The 20,876-nt window shown below is 49.6% G+C and overlaps 1 protein-coding gene across 1 annotated transcript in view; it reads left to right on the top strand.

Annotated features, from left to right (window-relative positions):
• Positions 1–20,876, top strand: part of LOC135241493 (synaptotagmin-7-like) — a 176,904-nt gene that overhangs the window by 105,582 nt on the left and 50,446 nt on the right. The window contains exons 4-6 of the mRNA XM_064311963.1: positions 2,337–2,534; positions 7,431–7,733; positions 17,063–17,179. Coding sequence (XP_064168033.1) covers positions 2,337–2,534; positions 7,431–7,733; positions 17,063–17,179 — 618 coding nt within the window. The remainder of the gene's footprint in view (positions 1–2,336; positions 2,535–7,430; positions 7,734–17,062; positions 17,180–20,876) is intronic.

Below are 20,876 nucleotides of genomic sequence, written 5' to 3'. Positions count from 1 at the left end.
TTCTTAATCCAAAGAGTTTTTGCCTTGACGTTCTGCTGTCTAAAGACGAAGGACGGCCCATATCGTGCGCTGTGGTGGGGGTGGGGGCGCAGTCGAAGTTGTGTGGTGGAGGGCGTTCGGCGACGGAGGCTTCCACTGAACGCTAACTCTGGAGCGTCCGGGGCTTAGCGACCCACCTGACCTGGCCTCGGCACCCACCACAGCGACGACATCGCTCATGTCCCATGGTACAGCTGGGCTTTGTTTACGATCGTATCCAGTTTCCGTTGAAAAATCTGACCTCTGTGTATCTGATATACGCGGTCGTCTGTTCACGCGTAGCACGTTATCTTCTGCCGAAATTTCTGTTTTCCTAGTTGTGGCGCTCAGTATTCTGTCCAGCCTGACGACCGGCTCTGCGTCAGGGTGCGTCTCGACTCTTATTATGGGATGCTACGTGTCAGTAGAAAGTTGGTAATAGAAGATGTAATGTGGAAGTGTTTACCTCCAGATCCTGTTCCAGTGGAATCCGGAATCCAGACTACCTCGTCATGTGATTTAGATTTGGCCCGTTCCAATCAACAATCTAGTATCCTGCGTTCCGACCGCAATCATCAAATGCTACGAGTGTCAGATTTGTCAAGAAATTGGATACGCGTCGCATGATAAACAAAAGTGTGGACGGGGTCATGAATGAATGTGGGCCCTGTGTCTTTAGAAGTGTGACTGTGGAAATGGGAAAACTGTTGGATTATTTATAGGAAGGATGCGTTTCCTCCACCACGGCTCGAGAGAGCTTATTTAAGATGGCAGCATCGGATCCTCACAAAATCCTCACCTCAAGGCAATGTCATTCAAGGCCTCCGGGTAAAAAAAAATGTCAATATTAAATAGGCCCTACCCACATTAAGTGAGAAGCATTAGATCCCTATCAGATTCTCACTTACACTTTCATCTGGTTTATGAATGGAAGTAGAAGAAAAAAAAAAGTGAGCTGCAGCTTCTTCGTAAATTATGCAATTTGTGAACTCTGAATGACTAGCGTGAAGATGGGTCTGATGCCTGAAGGCCTGCTGCAAATTCTCAAGACAGTACGATTTGTCACATGGAGGTTTCATTGACCGCAAGGATGAAACTAACCCAGTCCCACTAACGGCCGCCATGTAAACAGCTCCATGCCCGTTATCCTTGAGGTCACTGCAACCGCCCCTTGGAAAAGGTGACCATTGGCTGGATTTTACTGGATCCCTCCGCTTGCCATCTTAAGAGTCCCAGTTTCTGTTCTTTCAGTGAAAGGTATGACACATTTCATACACGTGGTTGTTGTCATAACCTCATATTTTATTTGAGGCTGGTTGATTGTTCTGGGTTACTTGGGAGCAGGATATTAACCTGTGTGGACATGGCAACTGCACTGAGGACCAATTTCCCCTAACAAAAAAAAAACAGACTCCAAACTCATAAATGAGACCTTGTAGACTTTGGAAAGTCATGAATTCTCATACTTCATACTGATTGACAGGTTCTTACAATTGTGAGACTCACAAAGGATGCAAGTCCTACATTGTTACCACCAGGGGGCACCACTGTTCTTCACTTTGATCGCCACTCCCGCCGCCATTTTTGCACATATTCCCTCCCGGGCTGGAAACCATGCTGTAGATGGCCTAGATGCTAGATCATTACGCTGTAGAGCTAATGAGCACAAGCCGCAGTGCTGCCCCCTAGTGGCCGCATTCCGGTCTCCGCGGCATTGGCCGTCTCTGTGCTCGCATGCCCTTGCACAATCCAGGGAGGTCCGGTGCACTGGTGTGGCGAGCGCATTCTGTTCTAGTTCCCCTAGTTACCGACACAGGCCTCTGACAGTCAAGACAGCAAACATCCTTCAGGATTCAAAGCCCCCAAAGCCATGCAGTTCGGTTGAACTGCTTTGTTATTACCTGGGCCCTATTTTACGTAAGGTAGGACATCATCCAATGCTTACTATATATGTTGCTTCCAGGACTATTAAGGAAACATGTAATGCTCAAGGCAGATGAGAACACTGCGCTGGCCCCTATGGTATGTATTCCAATCTTCAATATATACCATAAGTTGCCAGTGCACTCTAGTATGTAACCAGACTCCACCTTCCTCTCCCAGCTAACCCCACACCACAGGCCAGCCTGCCTACCTGATATCCTCTGGCTCCACCTTCCTCTGAACTGGAAAACTGCAGCGCAATCAGCACCTGCCCCTCCCCTCTCTGCCTGGCTGTGTGGCTTACAACAGGGCTGTTCTACCATGCTGATTGGCTGATTGCCCTGTCACTCTCCACCTTTCTCTCCATTTCCCCTCCTCCCTCTGTCTCTCCTCAGTGGGGCAGTGTCTGCTCAAAATGGGGCGTCGGCTGGGGATGGGGGTGGGGCAGGGGGCGGGGCCGAGGGCGGAGCCGAGGGCGGGGTAGGGCCCTATCAAAGCGACGGCGCGACCAACGTAGTAACGGGGAGCAGCAGGGCGGGAAGATGGCAAACGGTCCAGAGCCACGTGCAGTCCGGAAGCCTGAAGCACAGCAAGTGAGTATGGAAGGGGAATGGGGAACATTGGGGGGACATTGGGGAATGTTGAGTGAACATTGAGGGGAATGGTGGGGAATGTTGGGGAAACATTGGGGATACATGGGTGGAACATTGAGGGAATGGTGGGGGAATGTTGGGGAAACATTGGGGATACATGGGTGGAACATTGAGGGAATGGTGGGGGAATGTTGGGGAAACATTGGTGGAACATTGCGGGGAATGGTGGGGGAATGTTGGGGAAACATTGGGGATACATGAGTGGAACATTGAGGGAATGGTGGGGGAATGTTGGGGAAACATTGGTGGAACATTGCGGGGAATGGTGAGGGAATGTTGGGGAAACATTGGGGAAACATTGGTGGGACATTGAGGGAATGGGGGAATGTTGGGGAAACATTGAGGATACATGGGTGGAACATTGAGGGAATGGTAGAGGAATGTTGGGTAAACGTCGGGGAGCATTGAAGGAATGCTGAGGGAATGTTGGAGGAAAGTTGGAAGAATGTTGGGACCATGTTGGAGAAATGTTGAGGAAATGTTGTTGGGGTACAGTATAAGTGGTTCCAGCGAGGGAGTGGATGTATAGACACGGATCTTCGATCCACCAGATTACTCTGAAGCCAAAACATCAGATTTGGTGTTCTTATGAAAATTCATGAAGGGGTAGCACTTACAGACAGTGTTGTGGTGATGGGCATTCGGTAACATGACAACAGCAACTGCCATTACCACGGTCACCTGTACCTCAGGGACCCAAAGGACTGGAGGAATGCTGGAGTGAGTATGTGCTCTCATCTTGGGAGGGAGAGGATAATGCAGGGGGGTTTATATCACACGTTAAAACAGCATGCAGGGGTACTCCAAGTGCACTCCAGTCCATTACGATCGGCCACTGCTGGCTTTCGTTCTTGCCAAGAAAGCACTTGTCGCAAGTCCGAGTCTGGATCGAAGACCACAATTAGCTGATTGGTGGAACCGGGTTCATTAGCGTTGGGCCAGAGCGAAATCCCGCCCCAGCCCTTTCCGGGGCGAAGATTGGGCTGATAATAACGGGCTAATAATAGCAGTGCAGCTGCCGCCAATCGGGGTGGCGGGCCGAGGGGGTAGACGGAGCTCGGAGGCGCGCGGGGTGGCTCGGGAGCGCCCGTCAGGTGAGCGCAGGATAAAGAGCGAGGGGGGGGGGGGGGGAGGGGGGGTTCTGTGTGACTCACAGACCCGCACGTCCGCTCCGGGGGCCGTCTCCGCACCCCCAGAGGGCCCCGCACAGGAAGAGCTCCAGAGCCGCGCGAAGCCGCTGACTCATACGCTGCTCCGACCGGCCATGTGAAAAAAGATGCTCGTGGTTACCATGAATCTGAAAATACGAGGAGTAAAAATATACATAAAAACATAGGTCAATTATACAGTATATGTGATGTGAGCTATTACGACATTGCTACTTTATTTGTGCACATGCACACACAGAGATACTATGTGTACATAGAGTGTGTGTGTAGAATGGGTAGAGTCAAATTGGTTATTTTTATTTGTTTTATTGATCAGAATTTCATGGTATTTACAAATGTTTTTGTGTTGAGTCCCCCTATTTTCAGCTGGGCAAAATGTAGTTAACCGATAACTTAAAAGTAAATCAAAGTAACACATTCGTATATTTGGTTGCATGGCTCTTAATTGCAATAACTGCATCTATGAGCAGTCTATGAGTCAGTGACGTCACCAAATGTTTTTGTGTCTTCTTTGGAAATGCCTTTCCAGGCCTTGCCTGCAGCTACTTTCAGTTCATCTTTGTTCTCAGAGGGTTTTTGTCTTCAGCGTCCTCTTCAGCGAATGAAATGCACGCTCGATTGGTTTTAAATCAAGAGTCTGACTTGGCCAGTCCAAAACTTTCCCACTTTTTCCCCAATGATTAATGTTTTGGTTGCATAGAGTTCGTTAAGAAAAATTTCTTAGCGACCCTAAGAATGCTTAGGGATGCTGACCCTAAAAACACTGCTAAAGCAACCAAGGTGTTTGTCAGGACCAAAAAGTGGAACATTCTTGACTAGCCAAGTCAATCACCTGACCTGAACCAACTGAACAGGCATCTCACTTGCTGAAGAGAAGACGAAAGGTGAAAATCCCACAAAACAGGCAGGAACTAAAGATGGCTCCAGTGCAGGCCTGGCAGAGCATCACCAGGGTAGATACCCAGCGTCAGGTGATGTCTGTGGGTCGCAGACTTACTGTAAGGCGGCCGCCGGAAAGCACAGGATCACTGGATTCTGTGCTTGCAGTCCGTCCGTCGCGGTGACGTCACGGTGCGTTCCGGTTCGTCGGCCGGAAAAGGGGCGGAGTTAGCCAGCGGCGTTTTGATGAAGCGCGTTTTCTCGAGGCCCTTTCATGAGCGGCGGCGGCGGCGGCTTCAACGGGTTTCTGCTCTGCGGATCCTCTCTTTCTCCATTTCACACCTTCCCCTCGCACCTCATTCCCGCCGCGCTCTCCTGACATCTTCCCCCTTTCCCAACTGTCTTTCGCTTCTTCACTCCTTCACCTCTCCTCTCTCTCTCTCTCTCCCTCTCTCGCTCTCTCTCTCTCTTCCTGCCGTCTTGTCTGTAATTGGATTCTATTTTCAGGCTTCGAAAAGTAGTGACGTTTTCTTGTGCAGGTGTGTGTGCATGTGTGTGTGTGTGTGTGTGTGTGTTTGAGTGTGTGTGGGTTTGCATGTGCATGTGTGTGTGTGAGCATGTGTGAAAATGTGTATGTGTGTGCATGTGCGTGTTTGTGTGCATGTGTGTGTGCGTGTTTGCATGTGCATGTGTGTGTGCGAGCATGTGTGACAATGTGTGTGTGTGTGCGCATGTGTCTGTGTGCGTGTTTGCATGTGCATGTGTGTGTGCGAGCATGTGTGTGTGTTGTGTGTGTGTGTGTGTGTGTGTGTATGTGCGTACACATCTCACACCCATCTGTTTCTCTCTTTCATTCTTTCTTTCTCAGAACCATTATCACTCCCAGCTGTTCCTTTGTATTCTTATATTTTATATTTTTCTACCCTGGTCCTCCATCATCATTCATTCACCAATTCCCAAACCTTCTTGCTTTGCTACTGGGATGCAGGTTAGCCTTTAAGCAGACATTGTACCAGAGATGGAGGCCAAAATGGCGTCATTCAGAGTGAGGCAGCTTGAACAAATGAAGGGAAAAGAAAGACGAGAACAGGACAGATAAAATTCTCCTTCGTGCTAAATGCCCTCTAGCAGCTGTTCTGATTGTCCTGAGAGTTGTCAGATGTTTTTATTTCGTTACATTTTTTATTTTAACTGAGGGAGAGGTCCACGTTGCTGGGAAACAGCACCTCATCTCACGGTGTGAAAAATCCAGCACGTAACCCAGTTGTGGCGCTTCTCACGCCGGGAATTATGGGACAGGGGCTGACTGCGGGGTGGTGTGTGCGAGCGAGGGAGGGAGGGAGGGAGGCAGGCAGCTGCGCATGGTTGCAGAGAGAGTTATCACAAGCCGTAATTAGTTCCACAAATTCCATAATCTGCGGAGCATTATGGCACTCAGAAGCACTGCAATCACCCACTTAAAAATCCACTGGATGTTCTACTCTGGCGAAATGGCGACGGATAAATCCACTTCAGCGTAAAAGCGCGACGGATAAAGTGACGCGTTCCGGGTTCAGCTGGCCGAAACGGACCCTGCGCTGAAGTGCTCAAAGCGTTAATGACCGAGGAGAAAAAAAAGGGATGATTGACAAGGGCTGGGAAAGACGAACAGGAAGAGACAGAAGGAGAAAGGGAGGGGGGAGGCGCGTTAACAGGGGGGTCGGAGAGCGAGCGGAGGAAGCCGGTTGGCTGACGCTCCTCTAGGGGGGCCGAGCGAGCGTTTAAAAGCGAGGAAGGAGAGGGGCACGCGCACGCGCTCGGACCGGAGAGCGGAGCGAGAGAGAGAGACGGCGAAGCCGGAAAAGAGCGACCGGGAACAAGGGGGGGACCGAGAGAGAAACGGGAGAGAGAAAGAGAGAGAGGGGGAAACCATGAGGATCTCGCACCCGGCGCACCGGCGGACGGCGGGCGCCCGGCACGGCTCCGCCCATCACGCGGGCCGCCACGCCCGCGTCGCGCAGGCCCGGGCCGCTCTGGCGGGGGCGCCGCGGCGACGGCCGTCGCTCGGCCGAACGGCGCAGGCGACGCACGCGGGGCTCGGACAGGCCCCGCCCACGCTGACGCGAGCCGCGCAGACGGGCGCCGGACGGCCGCGCCCGCCCGCCCACACGCCCGTGCACACGGTCACGCACACGCACACACACACGCCTGTGCACACACACGCGGCTCGCGCGTCGCACTCTCACACCCCGCAGACCAGCTGCGGGCTCTACTGCTACTTCTGCTACTGCTGCTACTGCTGCTGCCTGACTCTGCTCTCTCTCTCCCTCCTGCTCCTCCTCTCCCCTCCTCCCCACTCCTCCCCCTCTCCGCCCACCCCTCTCTCCCTCACCCCGCCCCCCGCGCCTCCCGCCCTCCCTTCCTCCTGCCCTCCCCCCTTCCTCAACCTCGTCTGCCCCTCCCTCCCTCCCTCTGTCCCTCTTTTCTCTCTTTCCTCTCTGTCTTCTCACATCCCCCTGTCTTTCATTTACCCTGACCCCTCCCACTACTCATTTGGCCCCTCCCATTGTCCTTCTGGCTCCTCCCACTGTCCTCTCAATTCCTCCTGCCCTCCCTCCCCCTTTCCTCATCCCTCCTCCTCCTCCTCCGCCTCCTCCACCCCTGGCCCCGCCCCCTCACCCCACCCTTTCCTCCTGGCTCCTCCCTTCCTCCGCCTCCTGCCTCGCCCCCACCCCTGCCACTACCACCGCCACCGCCACCGCCCCCTCTCCCGCTCCTCCCTCCTTTCCCTGCTCCTGTGTCCGTCCAGTTTTGGGGACCCCTCCCTGTCCTCCGCCTCCACCTCGGAGCACCTCCCCTCCTCTGGGCCCCCCAGGCCTCGAACCCTGCTCCGGCAGCAGAGCCTGCAGCAGCCCCTCTCCCACACGACGCCACCCCCCACCTCCCAGAGCCTGGGCCAGCTGCACCAGGGCCCCGCCTCCAGGGGAGCCCCCAGGGGGGTGCGGGGGGCCGGCCGGGGCGCCAGAGGTGGACACTTGCACACAGACCCTGGCAGCTGGGACCACATGATGGGTCAGATCCGAAACCGCGGCCTCGACGTCAAATCCTTCCTGTGAGTCTATCTGGCTGTTCCTTTCCTTTGAGTCTGAGCTTCCCCCTGTGATTCCCCTCTGTCCTGAGTCTCTGACTCTGTCCTCTGTTCTGAGTCTCTGACTCTGTCCTCTGTTCTGAGTCTCTGACTCTGTCCTCTGTCCTGAGTCTCTGACTCTGTCCTGAGTCTCTGACTCTGTCCTTTGTCCTGAGTCTCTGACTCTGTCCTCTGTCCTGAGTCTCTGACTCTGTCCTCTGTTATGAGTCTCTGACTCTGTCCTGAGTCTCTGACTCTGTCCTCTGTCTTGAGTCTCTGACTCTGTCCTCTGTGAGTCTCTGACTTTGTCCTCTGTCCTGAGTCTCTGACTCTGTCCTCTGTGAGTCCCCCTCTGTCCTGAGTCTCTGACTCTGTCCTCTGTTCTGAGTCTCTGACTCAGTCCTCTGTGAGTCCCTTCTGTCCTGAGTCTCTGACTCTGTCCTCTGTGAGTCTCTGCTGTCCTGACTCTTTGAGTCTTTGACTTTGTCTTCTGGGACTGTGACTCTCTGCTGTTTGTGTTGGACTCACATATACTGTTTACAGGGCTGGGTGGTATTTACTTCTGTTGGTATTTTGAACGCATATTATTTTCATGCGGGGATTTTATATGTAATATGGGTTTGCCTTAACTTGTACTGCCTGCTTTGTACATCTGAGCCACCGCTGACTACCGTTACTTATTGAAGTATCTTCTGTCTGCTTCTCCAGCATTTACCACCACTTCAACCTGACATTTCAGTCCATCTCATTTATGCTATCTTTCATTTGAACCCGGCAAATCCGGCCCAAACCCCCAGTCCACTTCGCCCCTCACATCGTCCTCAATACCGCGCCCGACGCGGAATTAAACGGCAGGAAGGAATGCGGCTCTTTGGCGTTCTCTCGTTCGGCGGGCCTCGACTATACTTCATCCTCCTCTCCTGTCCTCCACCTTTAACCATCCTTCACTCGCTCATCACTCGCTTTTTAGCTTCTCTTATCACTCCGATGCTTTCAAACCTTGTATCAGGCCATCCGTCATTTATAGTACTTACAAATACTCGGAAACTGGCAGGGCATGTGTGGTTTTTAAGTATGTCAAATGCATATTTGAATATGTTAAGGGGGAAAAAAAACTGTTTGCACACTTAATAGTGTGGACCACAGGTGTCAAGAGAAACACTAATGCGAACGAGGAAATGAAACCTTGTAGCACGGCGTATCTTGCAAGCTGAACAACTTTATTGATCGCAGTTGACTCATGTTCCAAACATATCTGTTCTTCATATCAAACTCTTTATATAGTCCTCCCTATAGTTTGTCCCATGATCAATCATCAAGCAATGACACTCTTGCATAAGTGAGAGTCCACGAATGTGTATTTGGTTTGAAGGCTTCTGCTTCGATCATGATTTCAGATGGCTTCTCTGTGTCTGGATATTGCTTTTATCTCTCTTATTCTCCCTCTGTAAAAGAGATCCTCTGTGTGAAAGTGATCCTCTGTGTGAAAGAGATCCCCTATGTGAAAGAGATCCCCTGTGTGAAAGTGATCCTCTGTGTGAAAGAGATCCTCTTTGTGAAAGAGATCCCCTGTGTGAAAGAGATCCTCTGTGTGAAAGAGATCCTCTGTGTGAAAGTGATCTTCTGTGAGATTATGAGATTTGTTTCAGTGTAGAATTGAGTATGGTGAGACTTGGTTAAGCGTGGGATTGAGTGTGGTGAGATGTGGTTCAGTGTGGGACTGAGCCTTTGGCAGTGCTTGCTCTGTTTAAACTGAATGCAGAGCCATCCGCCTGCAGTGAAGATCATCCACTGTGCCATTCAGCACATATATCACTGACTGAGCCTCTCTATGTGCCAATGTGAATAGGACTACTGTGTGTGTGTCTGTCTGTGTGTGTGTGTGTGTGTTTGTGTGTATGTGTGTCTCTGTGTGCGTGTGTTTGTGAATGTGTATGTGTGTGTGTCTGTGCGTGTGTGTGATGTGCGTGTGTGTCTGTGTGTGTGCGCGCGCGCGTGTGTGTGTGATGTGCGTGTGTGTGTGTGATGTGCATGTGTGTGTGTGCGTGTGTGATGTGCGTGTGTGTGTGTGTGCGCGTGTGTGTGTGTGTGTGTGAATGTGTGTGTTTGTGTGTGTGTGAATGTGTGTGCGAGCATGCTTGCCTGTGCGCGCGCACGTGCGTGTGTGTGTAAGAGAGTGTCAGTGCGCATCAGCGTAAAAACAAGGCTTTGGCTGCGTTCTGCGAATCCCACTTAACCCCACACTCAGTGCGGCATTGATCCCCTGTCCAAAGGAACACTGCGCCTCTGATGGAGTGTCACTGCGGGGCAGAAGGAGAAAGGGAGGGAGCGAGGGAGGGAGGGAGGGAGGGAGACATGGGGAAAGGTCAAGAGAAGAGAAGATTAAAATGGATTTGAACGGTGGCGAGTGCATAGATACAGAACTTTGAAAATCATTCAGGCCCCTGACCGATTCTCACATTTACCTGAAATTCAAATGATGCATTGAAATTTTTCTCCTTTGTGATATTTCATTTGAAACTCAAACTCAGCGTTAGTCACGAAGGTGACTCAGAACGTATTTTAGAGAAAAATAAAAATGGAAATGTGCCATTTGCGTAAATCAAATCAAATCAAATCAAACGTCCTTACAAATGAAACACCGAATGTTGCGTAAATCAGGCGTTCTTACGAATGCGATGGAAGTGGATAGATTGGAGTCATGCTGGGTCTTAGATGTGATCCAGGAAACCCAGGGCTAGATTTACTAAAGCATTGTGACCGCTTTTCCAGTGCAGAAGCAGTTGCTGTAAGGTTGCATATATCTACTTTGTATTTACTAAAATGGTCACAATGGGTCAAAATTAGGCTGCGCTATCCGGGTGCATTTTGCGGGGATCGCATCATTCCGCGACTTCCTTTCGACGAATAGTCAAACGCGTTCGTGTGTATGTATGCCAGGAGCGAACGCGCAAAACACGGCAGAGAGAATGTAAATTAGGCCAATTAAGCATCTAGTTTAAGGAAGCGTGCATTTGCGAACCCTTTTCATGTGAGAATTTTTTTGAACTTCTGAAAGCAGGCGATTATTTCCAGTGATATAGCCCACAGGTCGCACGCCGGATGTACCGGAGAAGGGCGTTGGGCTGTACGCTCATCCTCAACAGTCAAATGAGTTTCCCTTGTGGGATGCGTGGGGTGGATATGAACGAATGCATAATGCATAACACTCCGGGACGGAGGCGGGATTTAAAACATGGTTCACACGTTTAGTTTATTTTCAGATATAGTATGGAATTATACGTTTTTTACTGGAAGGACGCAATGCGCCTGTTGAATTCATGAGCTGGCAGTTAGTATAAAAACGTAGTTCTGAATTTAAACAGTTTAAATGGTTGTTCTGCGTTCAGTAGAGTATATAATGAATTGATAATACGGTTTTATCTTCGCACTGTCTGTGGCCTTCTCCCATCAGAAGTGTCTGTTCCTTTAAACCCACGCAACTTGCGTATTTTCCCGGGATTTTCCACCTGCTGTTCTGTGTGTTGATATTCTTTCCTTAGTTGGACCACCATCTGTGTCTTTTTCCCCTCATGAAGTTTTGCCTTTTTGTGCACCACCACCACCTAACGTCATGCCGTCCTTTCCTCACGTCCTGTACTGTTCGTTTTTATCATACCTGATGAATTCGTTTTGCGTGTGGTGTCACTCAAAATTTTTATCCTCCCCTTTGGTGTTGTATTCCTGCGTTGTAATACGGCTTGGTGAAGCTGCACCTCGTTGAACGTTACCTGTATTTCCTGATCTGTAAATTCAAGTTCTGTTTTTGTTGTGGTTCCTTCGCTACTTGTCACCTGGTTGTTCCATATCCATCTGTTAGCGCCTTGCAATCTGGATGTGTGAGCGTACCGTATCGTTCCTGACTCTTCATGGGTGACTCCTACCACAAAATTGTGAACGAGGGCATTGAATTAGCTATATTTCATGGCGTACATACTGTAGAAGCGGTCTCGGTCGCCAATGTGTCGGTACCTGCGACCGCAGCAGAACCGCTACGTAGCGAATATTTGGGGCTGCGAATATCTCCTCAGTAAACCTGGCCCCCGGTCTCTATGTGGTTAACAGCGGTCCTGGCCCCCGGTCTCTATGCGGTTAACAGCGGTCCTGGCCCCCGGTCTCTATGCGGTTAACAGTGGTCCTGGAGCTCGGTCTCTATGCGGTTAACTGCGGTCCTGGCCCCCGGTCTCTATGCGGTTAATAGTGGTCCTGGAGCTCGGTCTCTATGCGGTTAACAGTGGTCCTGGAGCTCGGTCTCTATGCGGTTAACAGTGGTCCTGGAGCTCGGTCTCTATGCGGTTAACAGTGGTCCTGGAGCTCGGTCTCTATGCGGTTAACAGTGGTCCTGACCCCCGGTCTCTATGCGGTTAACAGTGGTCCTGGCCCCCGGTCTCTATGCGGTTAACAGTGGTCCTGGAGCTCGGTCTCTATGCGGTTAACAGTGGTCCTGGAGCTCGGTCTCTATGCGGTTAACAGCGATCCTGGAGCTCGGTCTCTATGCGGTTAACAGCGATCCTGGAGCCCGGTCTCTATGTGGTTAACTGCGGTCCTGGCCCCCGGTCTCTACGTGGTTAACAGTGGTCCTGGCCCCCGGTCTCTACGCGGTTAACAGCGGTCCTGGCCCCCGGTCTCTACGTGGTTAACAGTGGTCCTGGCCCCCGGTCTCTACGCGGTTAACAGTGGTCCTGGCCCTCGGTCTCTATGCGGTTAACTGCGGTCCTGGCCCCCGGTCTCTGTGCGGTTAACTGCGGTCCCGGCCCCCGGTCTCTATGCGGTTAACAGCGGTCCTGGCCCCCGGTCTCTGTGCGGTTAACAGCGGTCCCGGCCCCCGGTCTCTACGCGGTTAACTGCGGTCCTGGCCCCCGGTCTCTGTGCGGTTAACTGCGGTCCCGGCCCCCGGTCTCTACGCGGTTAACTGCGGTCCTGGCCCCCGGTCTCTGTGCGGTTAACTGCGGTCCTGGCCCCCGGTCTCTATGCGGTTAACAGCGGTCCTGGCCCCCGGTCTCTGTGCGGTTAACTGCGGTCCCGGCCCCCGGTCTCTACGCGGTTAACTGCGGTCCTGGCCCCCGGTCTCTATGTGGTTAACTGCGGTCCTGGCCCCCGGTCTCTATGTGGTTAACTGCGGTCCTGACCCCCGGTCTCTACGCGGTTATCTGCGGTCCCGGCCCCCGGTCTCTATGTGGTTAACTGCGGTCCTGGCCCCCTCTTCCCTCGGAGATTAATCACTGCTCGGCCAGCCCGTAGCAGGTCGCCTGACCAGATGTTCCTCTGTTTTGAGACCAGGTGGCTCTCCGGAGTACGCTTCCGCGCCTCTCTCATCTGTAACCCGTTTCCGATGTCCCAGAAACCACCTGGGTTATATTAACCTGGGGGACAACTGTTTGGACGTGACCAATGAAACCCGTACGCCTAGGACTGAAACAAGGCACAGGAAATGTAATTCAAACAATGTTTATTATCGAATGATTGACACAAGACAAAACAAAACAAAATCACAAAATACGTATGCATGAACGCAGGTGTTGTATGTGGAAGTGGACAGGACAAAGGACAGGCTAAAGTAGGACCTGCAGAAGACTGCTATCCTGATCATAAACCAGGGGGTTTTTAAAGGGTCTTTTCGGTGCCACAGTAGCATTGCCTGAACGAAAAAGGGACATCACAGAGTGTGTGTGTGTGTGAGGAGGGGGGGGAGGGTTTGGGGGACGGGAGGGGTTAAAAATGTCTATTGCCAAATGGGGTCAGTTTGGGAACCGCTGACTTACACCTCACTGGCTCAGGACCAGAACAAAATTACAAGCCTATCGAGATGGGAACAAGGAAACGAAATGACATCGCCCGCAGGAACTCTCGAACAAAATCACAAAGTAAAATGGTGCTATTGGGCTTTAAAAAGACGGCGCACTACAGCAAACCGCCTGACCACAGTGACCGATGTGAAGCTGAGAAGCCCCTTGATGAGGTGGAGACTCAGGGAGCGCTGCCTAGCCGTAGAGCTGGCGCTCACTGAGGAGTTATGGCCGCTGGATGAAAAAAGTATTGCGCAAACGGTGTAATCGCAAAATAAAACTGCGACAAACACGTCCCGATCGAACGCCCTAAATTCAACCAAATTTGCTAATTGGTAAATTCTTTTCCAGAATCAACCGCATATGTCCACAGTTTGATGAAACACCTGATTGTGATAATCTAGCCTTTTTAGTTGGGGAAATCAAGATTGCTGTATCCTGGCTGCGCAACTCGCTTGCCATATTCTGATAAACAGTGGGTCACGCACGCATCCATATAACGCACATGCACACACAAGTACAAAGCACACGCACACACAAACCTAACATCACATTGTTATTTTTGTGATTTATTATAGATTCCCTTTGTTCATTTTTCTTTAGTGTGGCAGAACTTGGCAATGTTTTTTTAATTACAATTATGATCCATATTGTGCATAGTTTTATTATAGCTCTCGCTTTGGCAATGCAAGAGCCTACATCTGCCTTGCCAATAAAGCACTTTGAATAGGAGAGAGAGAGGGGGGGGAGGGAGAAAGGATTAAGTGGAACGATATTGCAAGAGTTGAGCTGGAGAGAGAGGGATAGGAATAGAAATATGAGTGAGTTAAGAGATGAGAAGATGGAAAGAAAACTGTAGAAAAGACAAAAGGCTTGAGAGTGAGAGAGAAAGAGAAAGAGAGAGTGAGAGAGAGAGAGAGAGAGAGAATGTGTAAATTTAGATTTTCAAAGGAGAGGAGAGGGAGGTGGCCCAGAAAGCACTGCACAGCTCTCAAATAGAAACAATTAGTCCAGATACTTCTAATTAGGCTAAAACAAATCTTAATACTGCGGTGGGGAGGGAGTGCGTGGGGAGGGTGATCTTGGGGGGGAGGGTATAAAGGTGCGTTGAAATGATAATGAGGAATTTAGGGTGTGTGTGTGTTTGTGCATGTGTGTGTGTGTTCATGTACGGGTGCATGTGTGTGTGTGTGGGCATGTGTGTGTGTTCGTGTGAGTGTGTGTTCGTGTGCGGGTGCGGGTGCGTGTGTGTGTGTGTGTGTGTTCATGTGCGGGTGCAGGTGCATGTGCATGTTTGTGTGTGTGCGCATATATTCACTGAGTGTACAAAACATTAGGGACGCCTTTCTGATATTCAATTGCCCTTCCTTGTGCCCTCATAACAGTCCCAGTTCGTCGGGGCACGGACTCAATGCGGTGTTTAAAGTGTTTCACAGGGACACTGGGCCACACTGACTCCAGCGTGGCTCTGAGCTATGTTCAGTTAGCTGGCTGTGGATCTCCACTCCGAATAGCTCCTCCCATCTCCTGTCTCAGATGTCCAGTCAGATTGAGGTCAGGTGACTGGGCAAGCCAATGCGTTGAGCTCACTTCATAGTCATCTTCCTGAAAACACTCTTGGACAATCTCAGCCTTGTGGCAAGGAGCACGACACTGCTGAAAAAAGTCCACCTGCAGATGGATACGTTGCTGCCATGAAGGGACGCACGTGATTGGCTGTGATGTTCACATATTTAGCCTAGACGGCGTCTCGCGGCCTTTTCGCCCGCGAAAACGATCGCGGGGTTGTCTCTTTCGCTGAGTGAAGTGGTCTCGTCCGTAAACCCGTCGTCAGCACTTCCTCTTTCGGGGTGCGCCGGCTTCGCGCTCTCTCTAATGGATCTTCTGGCACCGCCTCCGTGCGACCGGCATCGGCCTCCTTTCACCTTCGCTCATCGAAGGTTTTCAATCCCCTGACCTCCCATTGGCTGAATGTCCTTTGGGGGGACCGTTCCAGGTGCACGGGGGGGGGTGGTGTGGTGCTTAAAACCCGAGCCGCGCTGCAGTTCTTGACACGCTCAGACCAGCGTGACTGGCACCTACTGTCATGCGTCGTTCGGAGGCACTTAAATCTATTTCCTCGCCCGTTCCTCACGTACAGTGTCGCGAAAAAGTACTCACTCTATTATCGCACGCTTGTCACACTGTGTTATTTTTTTTCTCAAAGGCGATATGGCTGCGTGATAACTTTTTCATTTAACGAAATAACAATTGAAAAAAACAAATGAAATAATGATTGAAAAAAATGCGTCTGGAGTTTATTTACTTTCCCTTTCGGCGAATATTTCATTTTGTTTAACGATCTGAATCCATTCAGTGTGACAAATAGTCCAATAATAGAGGAAATCAGGAAGGGGGCAAATACTTTTTCAAGGCACTGTACACAACCCAGGTTTCACTCGGCTCAGCCCTAAAAGCTCCTTCTTTAACCGGTCTCCCCCCTCCCCTCCCTTTTTCTACATTGATTGAAGCGGATTTAACAGGTGAAGGGATCATAGCTTTCACCTGGACCTTCTCAATCTATTTCAAGGATGTGCATGTTCATGTGTGTTTGTCTGCATGTGTGTGCGTTACAAAGAGAGAAAGAAAAATAATTATAATGATGATAATGAACTTTGCTTAGCACCTTTCATACAAACAGCGGCTGAAAGTGCTTCACAACAGGCACAAGTGATTTTTACAATGATACGAATGAATGAAGTGAAGCGTAGACACACGGCACGTAAGGTAATACAAAACAAATTTGAAATACAGTCAGTGCAAATTGTGTGTGTGTGTGTGTGTCTGTGTGCGAGTGCGTGCGTGCTTGACTGAGCTTTGTGTGTGTTTACTGAGACAGAATAAGAGAAGCGTTTGCGAACGCGTAAACCCGCGAAGCTCGTCAGGAGCGCCTAGGCTTCATTTCCTGCCCCGTTACTGTTTTTCATTAGAATGGAGATTCGTCGGAGATATGGCAACCCAAACTCTCGGCACCCGGCAGCGGAGTTCATTACGAAAGCCTTCATGCGCTTTCCCCTTTCAAACACCCCTTACACGTCGCTCCCTTTCAGCAGAGAGGCCCAATGTTTGTGTGGAGAGGATCTCCGCTTCCATCTTCTCACTATAGTCTTCTTTTTTCCCCTATCTTTTGTGACCCCTTCTATTCCACTTTCTTTCCTTTTTATATTTATTTCATTCCATTGCTTCCCTTACTTCTCCCATCGCCGCCGTCCCTCCCCATCCTCCCTTATCTTTTTTCCGCTTTCCTCCTTTCATCTCTCTCTCCCTCCCTCCCTTTCTCTCCCTCCTTTTCTCTCTCCCTCCTTCTCTCTCTCTCCTCCTCCCCTTCTCTCTCTCTCTTTTTCCTCTCTCTTCTCTCTCCCCCCTTCTCTCCCTCTCTCCCTCTCTCTCTCCCTCCTTCTCTCTCTCTCTCTCTCCCTCTTTCCCCCTCCCTCTCTCTCCGGTCCGCAGCGAGGGGAAGATGGTGGTCCTGTCTCTGGCGATCGGGCTGGCTGAGCAGGACGACTTCGCTGACCTCCCCGACCTGCAGGAGGTGCCAGAGAGCCAAGACACCTCCCCTGATAAGAGGTACTATCCACGAGAGCAGAGTGTGTATGACAGAGAGTAGAGAGTGAGAGAGAGAGAGAGAGACTGGAGAGAGAGAGAGAGAGTGAATGTGATGTGGCAGACGGGTAGTTAGACTGGCCATCAGGGGTGTGAGAGAGCTCTTTGTAAAAATGAGTTCCCCCCCCCCCCCAGCATGGAGCCCATAATCATAATGTTTTTCAGAGCAGGGTCTGCAACTGCAGTTTAGGGCTGCAGTTCAGTGTAATGTTTATGGGAACAGGGTCTGTAACTCAGGCCTGCAGTTCAGTGTAATGTTTATAGGAACAGGGTCTGTAACTCAGGGCTGCAGTTCACTGTAATGTTTGTGGGAATATGGTCTGTAAATCTGCGATGCAGTTCAGTGTAATGTTTATGGGAACAGGGTCTGTATCTCAGAGCTGCAGTTCAGTGTAATGGTTATGGGAACAGGGTCTGTAACTCAGGCCTGCAGTTCGGTGTAATGTTTGTGGGAATATGGTCTGTAAATCTGCGATGCAGTTCAGTGTAATGCTAATAAGAACTCAGAGGTTTCAGGTTAATTATCCAGGTAAGGCACTTCAGTTGTACCTTTGAGCAACCTGATTTATCCAGCTGTTGGAAAAGACGCTGACAATGTAAGCTGTTTAAGTTGGTTTTGATAAGATGTGAAATGCAAGACTGGTTTTTTAAGTGTGTTATGGACAGCAGTTGCTAACCCTGGGAGCCAATAGGGATGTTCTATCAAGAGATGTGTGATAATTTAAGATCTGTTTATACTCTGGGTGGAAATGACTCAGTTTGGTCCAAGTGGCTGTTTCTAAAGTCTCCATTGCAGCCTAGATTTGGAGTACTACAGTGAAAGTGCCTTTTACAGACAAGTCAGAAGGGAGAAAACCAACATGGACAACTTCATGTTGCAGAACACACATATATAGCAGAATTAAGTCAGCATACTATGGGGGCGGGGTTATGGTTTTTTCATTTCGAAGGATGTCAGGGCCTTAACTGAAAGCCCATTGGAAGAGGCTCGTAAGTTGCAGATCTGATTGGCTGTTTTGCTGCCCTCTTCTGTGGAGAGCCGAGGCTGAGCAGTAATGGGATTTAGAACTCGCTGTGAGTTGTTTAATATATAAATGAACTGTTAAATCATTTTAATGGGATTGCCGGCAGTGGATTCTCCATACCGCGTGGAGACTGGCTGTTCACTCTTTGTCAGGCTCCTGAATCAGAGGACACAGATGGGCTTGTACCTGAATCACAGGAAACAGAGGGGCTTGTACCTGAATCACAGGAAACAGAGGGGCTTGTACCTGAATCACAGGAAAGAGGGCTGTACTGAAATCGTACCTGAATCACAGGAAATAGAGGGGCGTGTACCTGAATCACAGGAAACAGAGGGGCTTGTACCTGAATCACAGGAAATAGAGGGGCGTGTACCTGAATCACAGGAAACAGAGGGGCTTGTACCTGAATCACAGGAAATAGAGGGGCTTGTACCTGAATCACAGGAAACAGAGGGGTTTGTACCCAAATCACAGGAGAAATAATATAAATTATTTTATTTATTTTTATTATTTATATAATAAATTATTTTCAGGTCTTTTTTTTTGGTACTTTTTATTTTTTTCTCCCTTTTTCTCTTTCCTCTGTGTCTCTCTGACTGTCTAGTTTGGAGGGAGCCCTGTCTTACACCAAAACATATTCCAGTGCCTTCATTATTCAGTATTAGTCAGCGATGCAAACAGAATTGTAATTTCAGCAAAATCTGGCATGGCAAAGTTTAATAAAAGAGGGGAAATCGATTTTCTGGTGGACTATGGCATTTATGAAAATCATGCCTATTTCAGTAACAGCAGTGATTACAACAGCAGCAATGTTATTTGTCGACCTGAATTATAGTTTTCGTAATTACAACAGCATAATAGTATTTTCATAACTATAGAATTTTCTGGTTTTAACCAAACTTCGGCAATCCTATAAATGAAACAAGCACTCATACCGGGTGAATGTTGGAGCATCATTTTTCTATTCTTGCGTCTGATTCAAGCAACACCTATACAAGAGTAAGTTAGCGACCTGGCTAGCAATCACGCTGCCTTCAGTTTGTTATCTTGTTATAACTGTAAGGTGTGATAGAACTGTGTCCTGTAGTTAGCCATATTTTTAGCTTGTGCCACTTATACATGGGTAGCTGTCTGTTAGAAAACTAGCAAGGTCTTGCAGCATACAATCAGGACACTTGGAAACACTTTGTAAAAAGATACTGGATGTGGAATACGCCATGATGCAAGTGAATTGAATATTACTTTTTGGCCTATTGTCGTTGTGCTATTAAAGTAATGGACTCAAATGGAAGCGTGAAACGGGGTTCCTAAATTAGGCCATGAACCGTGGGTATGGCAGATGGCATACTCAAAATGATGCGGCACGAATGTTCTAAAAATTAGCACTCGTCACACTGTGGCACTGGCGAATGCCATTTAGGCTGAGCAATCTTCCTAAAGTTGTGGAAGTTTTCCATCAATCAATCAAACTTTATTTATATAGCACTTTTCATACAGTCAAATGAAAATGGTGCTTCTCGTAATAAAAAATGAGATAAACACAAAGTTTTAGTATCGTATAAACAGAAAGTGGCACTGCACGGTGCTTGAACCTCGAAAAACGAGATGGGGCGGATGGTAGCCTATTCTGCTTCATCGTACCTTTGTCAAAGAATGTTCCAGAATGGACCTGGAGATGAACATCTAACCCAGTACTGTGCTGGCACAGCTCGGGCAGTTGCTGTATGACCAGGGTTCAGAGACACAGAATATCCATCCATTATCTATACCTACTTATCCTGGGTGCGGTCGCGGGGGGTGCTGGAGCCTATCCCAGCGTGCATTGGGTGAGAGGCAGGAACACACCCTGGATGCCAATCTATCACAGGGCACACTCATTGGCAATTTAGAGTCTCCAATTAGCCTAACCTGCATGTCTTTGGACGGTGGGAGGATACCGGAGTACCCAGAGGAAGCCCACACAGACACGGGGATGACATGCAGACTCCAGAAAGGCCCAGGGATTCGAACCCAGGACCTTCTTGCTGTGAGGCGACAGCCTCAGGTTGTTTGGGTTTTTGACCCCAAGTCTACACACCTGATGTGACTAAACTCCCTCTGGACTCAATTCTAGGATTTGACAGCTGTTCTTCTGTACACACCTATGACTGATTATTTGCTTATGGAAACGGCATTGCAATGGCACCAAGAAGTTCTGGGACAGAGGCAAGAAAATCTTTCCAAATTTGGTGCAGAAAGAAGAACAATAGTTGTCCTTTCCTTTGTCCATGCAGAAAGATGCCTCTTTTAGTCTTTATCTTTATTTTCTGTGCCAGTGATATAACTGCACTTTTATATATGTGGCCTAATTCCCACAAATTTAAAAATAACAATAGCACAATGGCATGGTGGTGCTGTGGGTAGCACTGTCGCCTCACAGCAAGAAGTACTTCAGAGACTCTAAATTGCCCATAGGTATGGGTGTGCGAGTGAATGGTGTGTGTGCTTGGTGATAGATTGGCGGCCTGTCCAGGGTGTAATCATGCCTCTCGCCCAATGCATGCTGGGATAGGCTCCGGCACCCCCTGTGACCCTGCCCTGGATAAGCGAGTGTAGATAATGGATGGGTGGATGAACAGTAGTACAACATTATAGAA

This window comes from Anguilla rostrata, chromosome 16, assembly GCF_018555375.3.
Source record: "Anguilla rostrata isolate EN2019 chromosome 16, ASM1855537v3, whole genome shotgun sequence".
NCBI lineage: Eukaryota > Metazoa > Chordata > Actinopteri > Anguilliformes > Anguillidae > Anguilla > Anguilla rostrata.
This window is presented reverse-complemented; position numbering and strand designations above follow the sequence as displayed.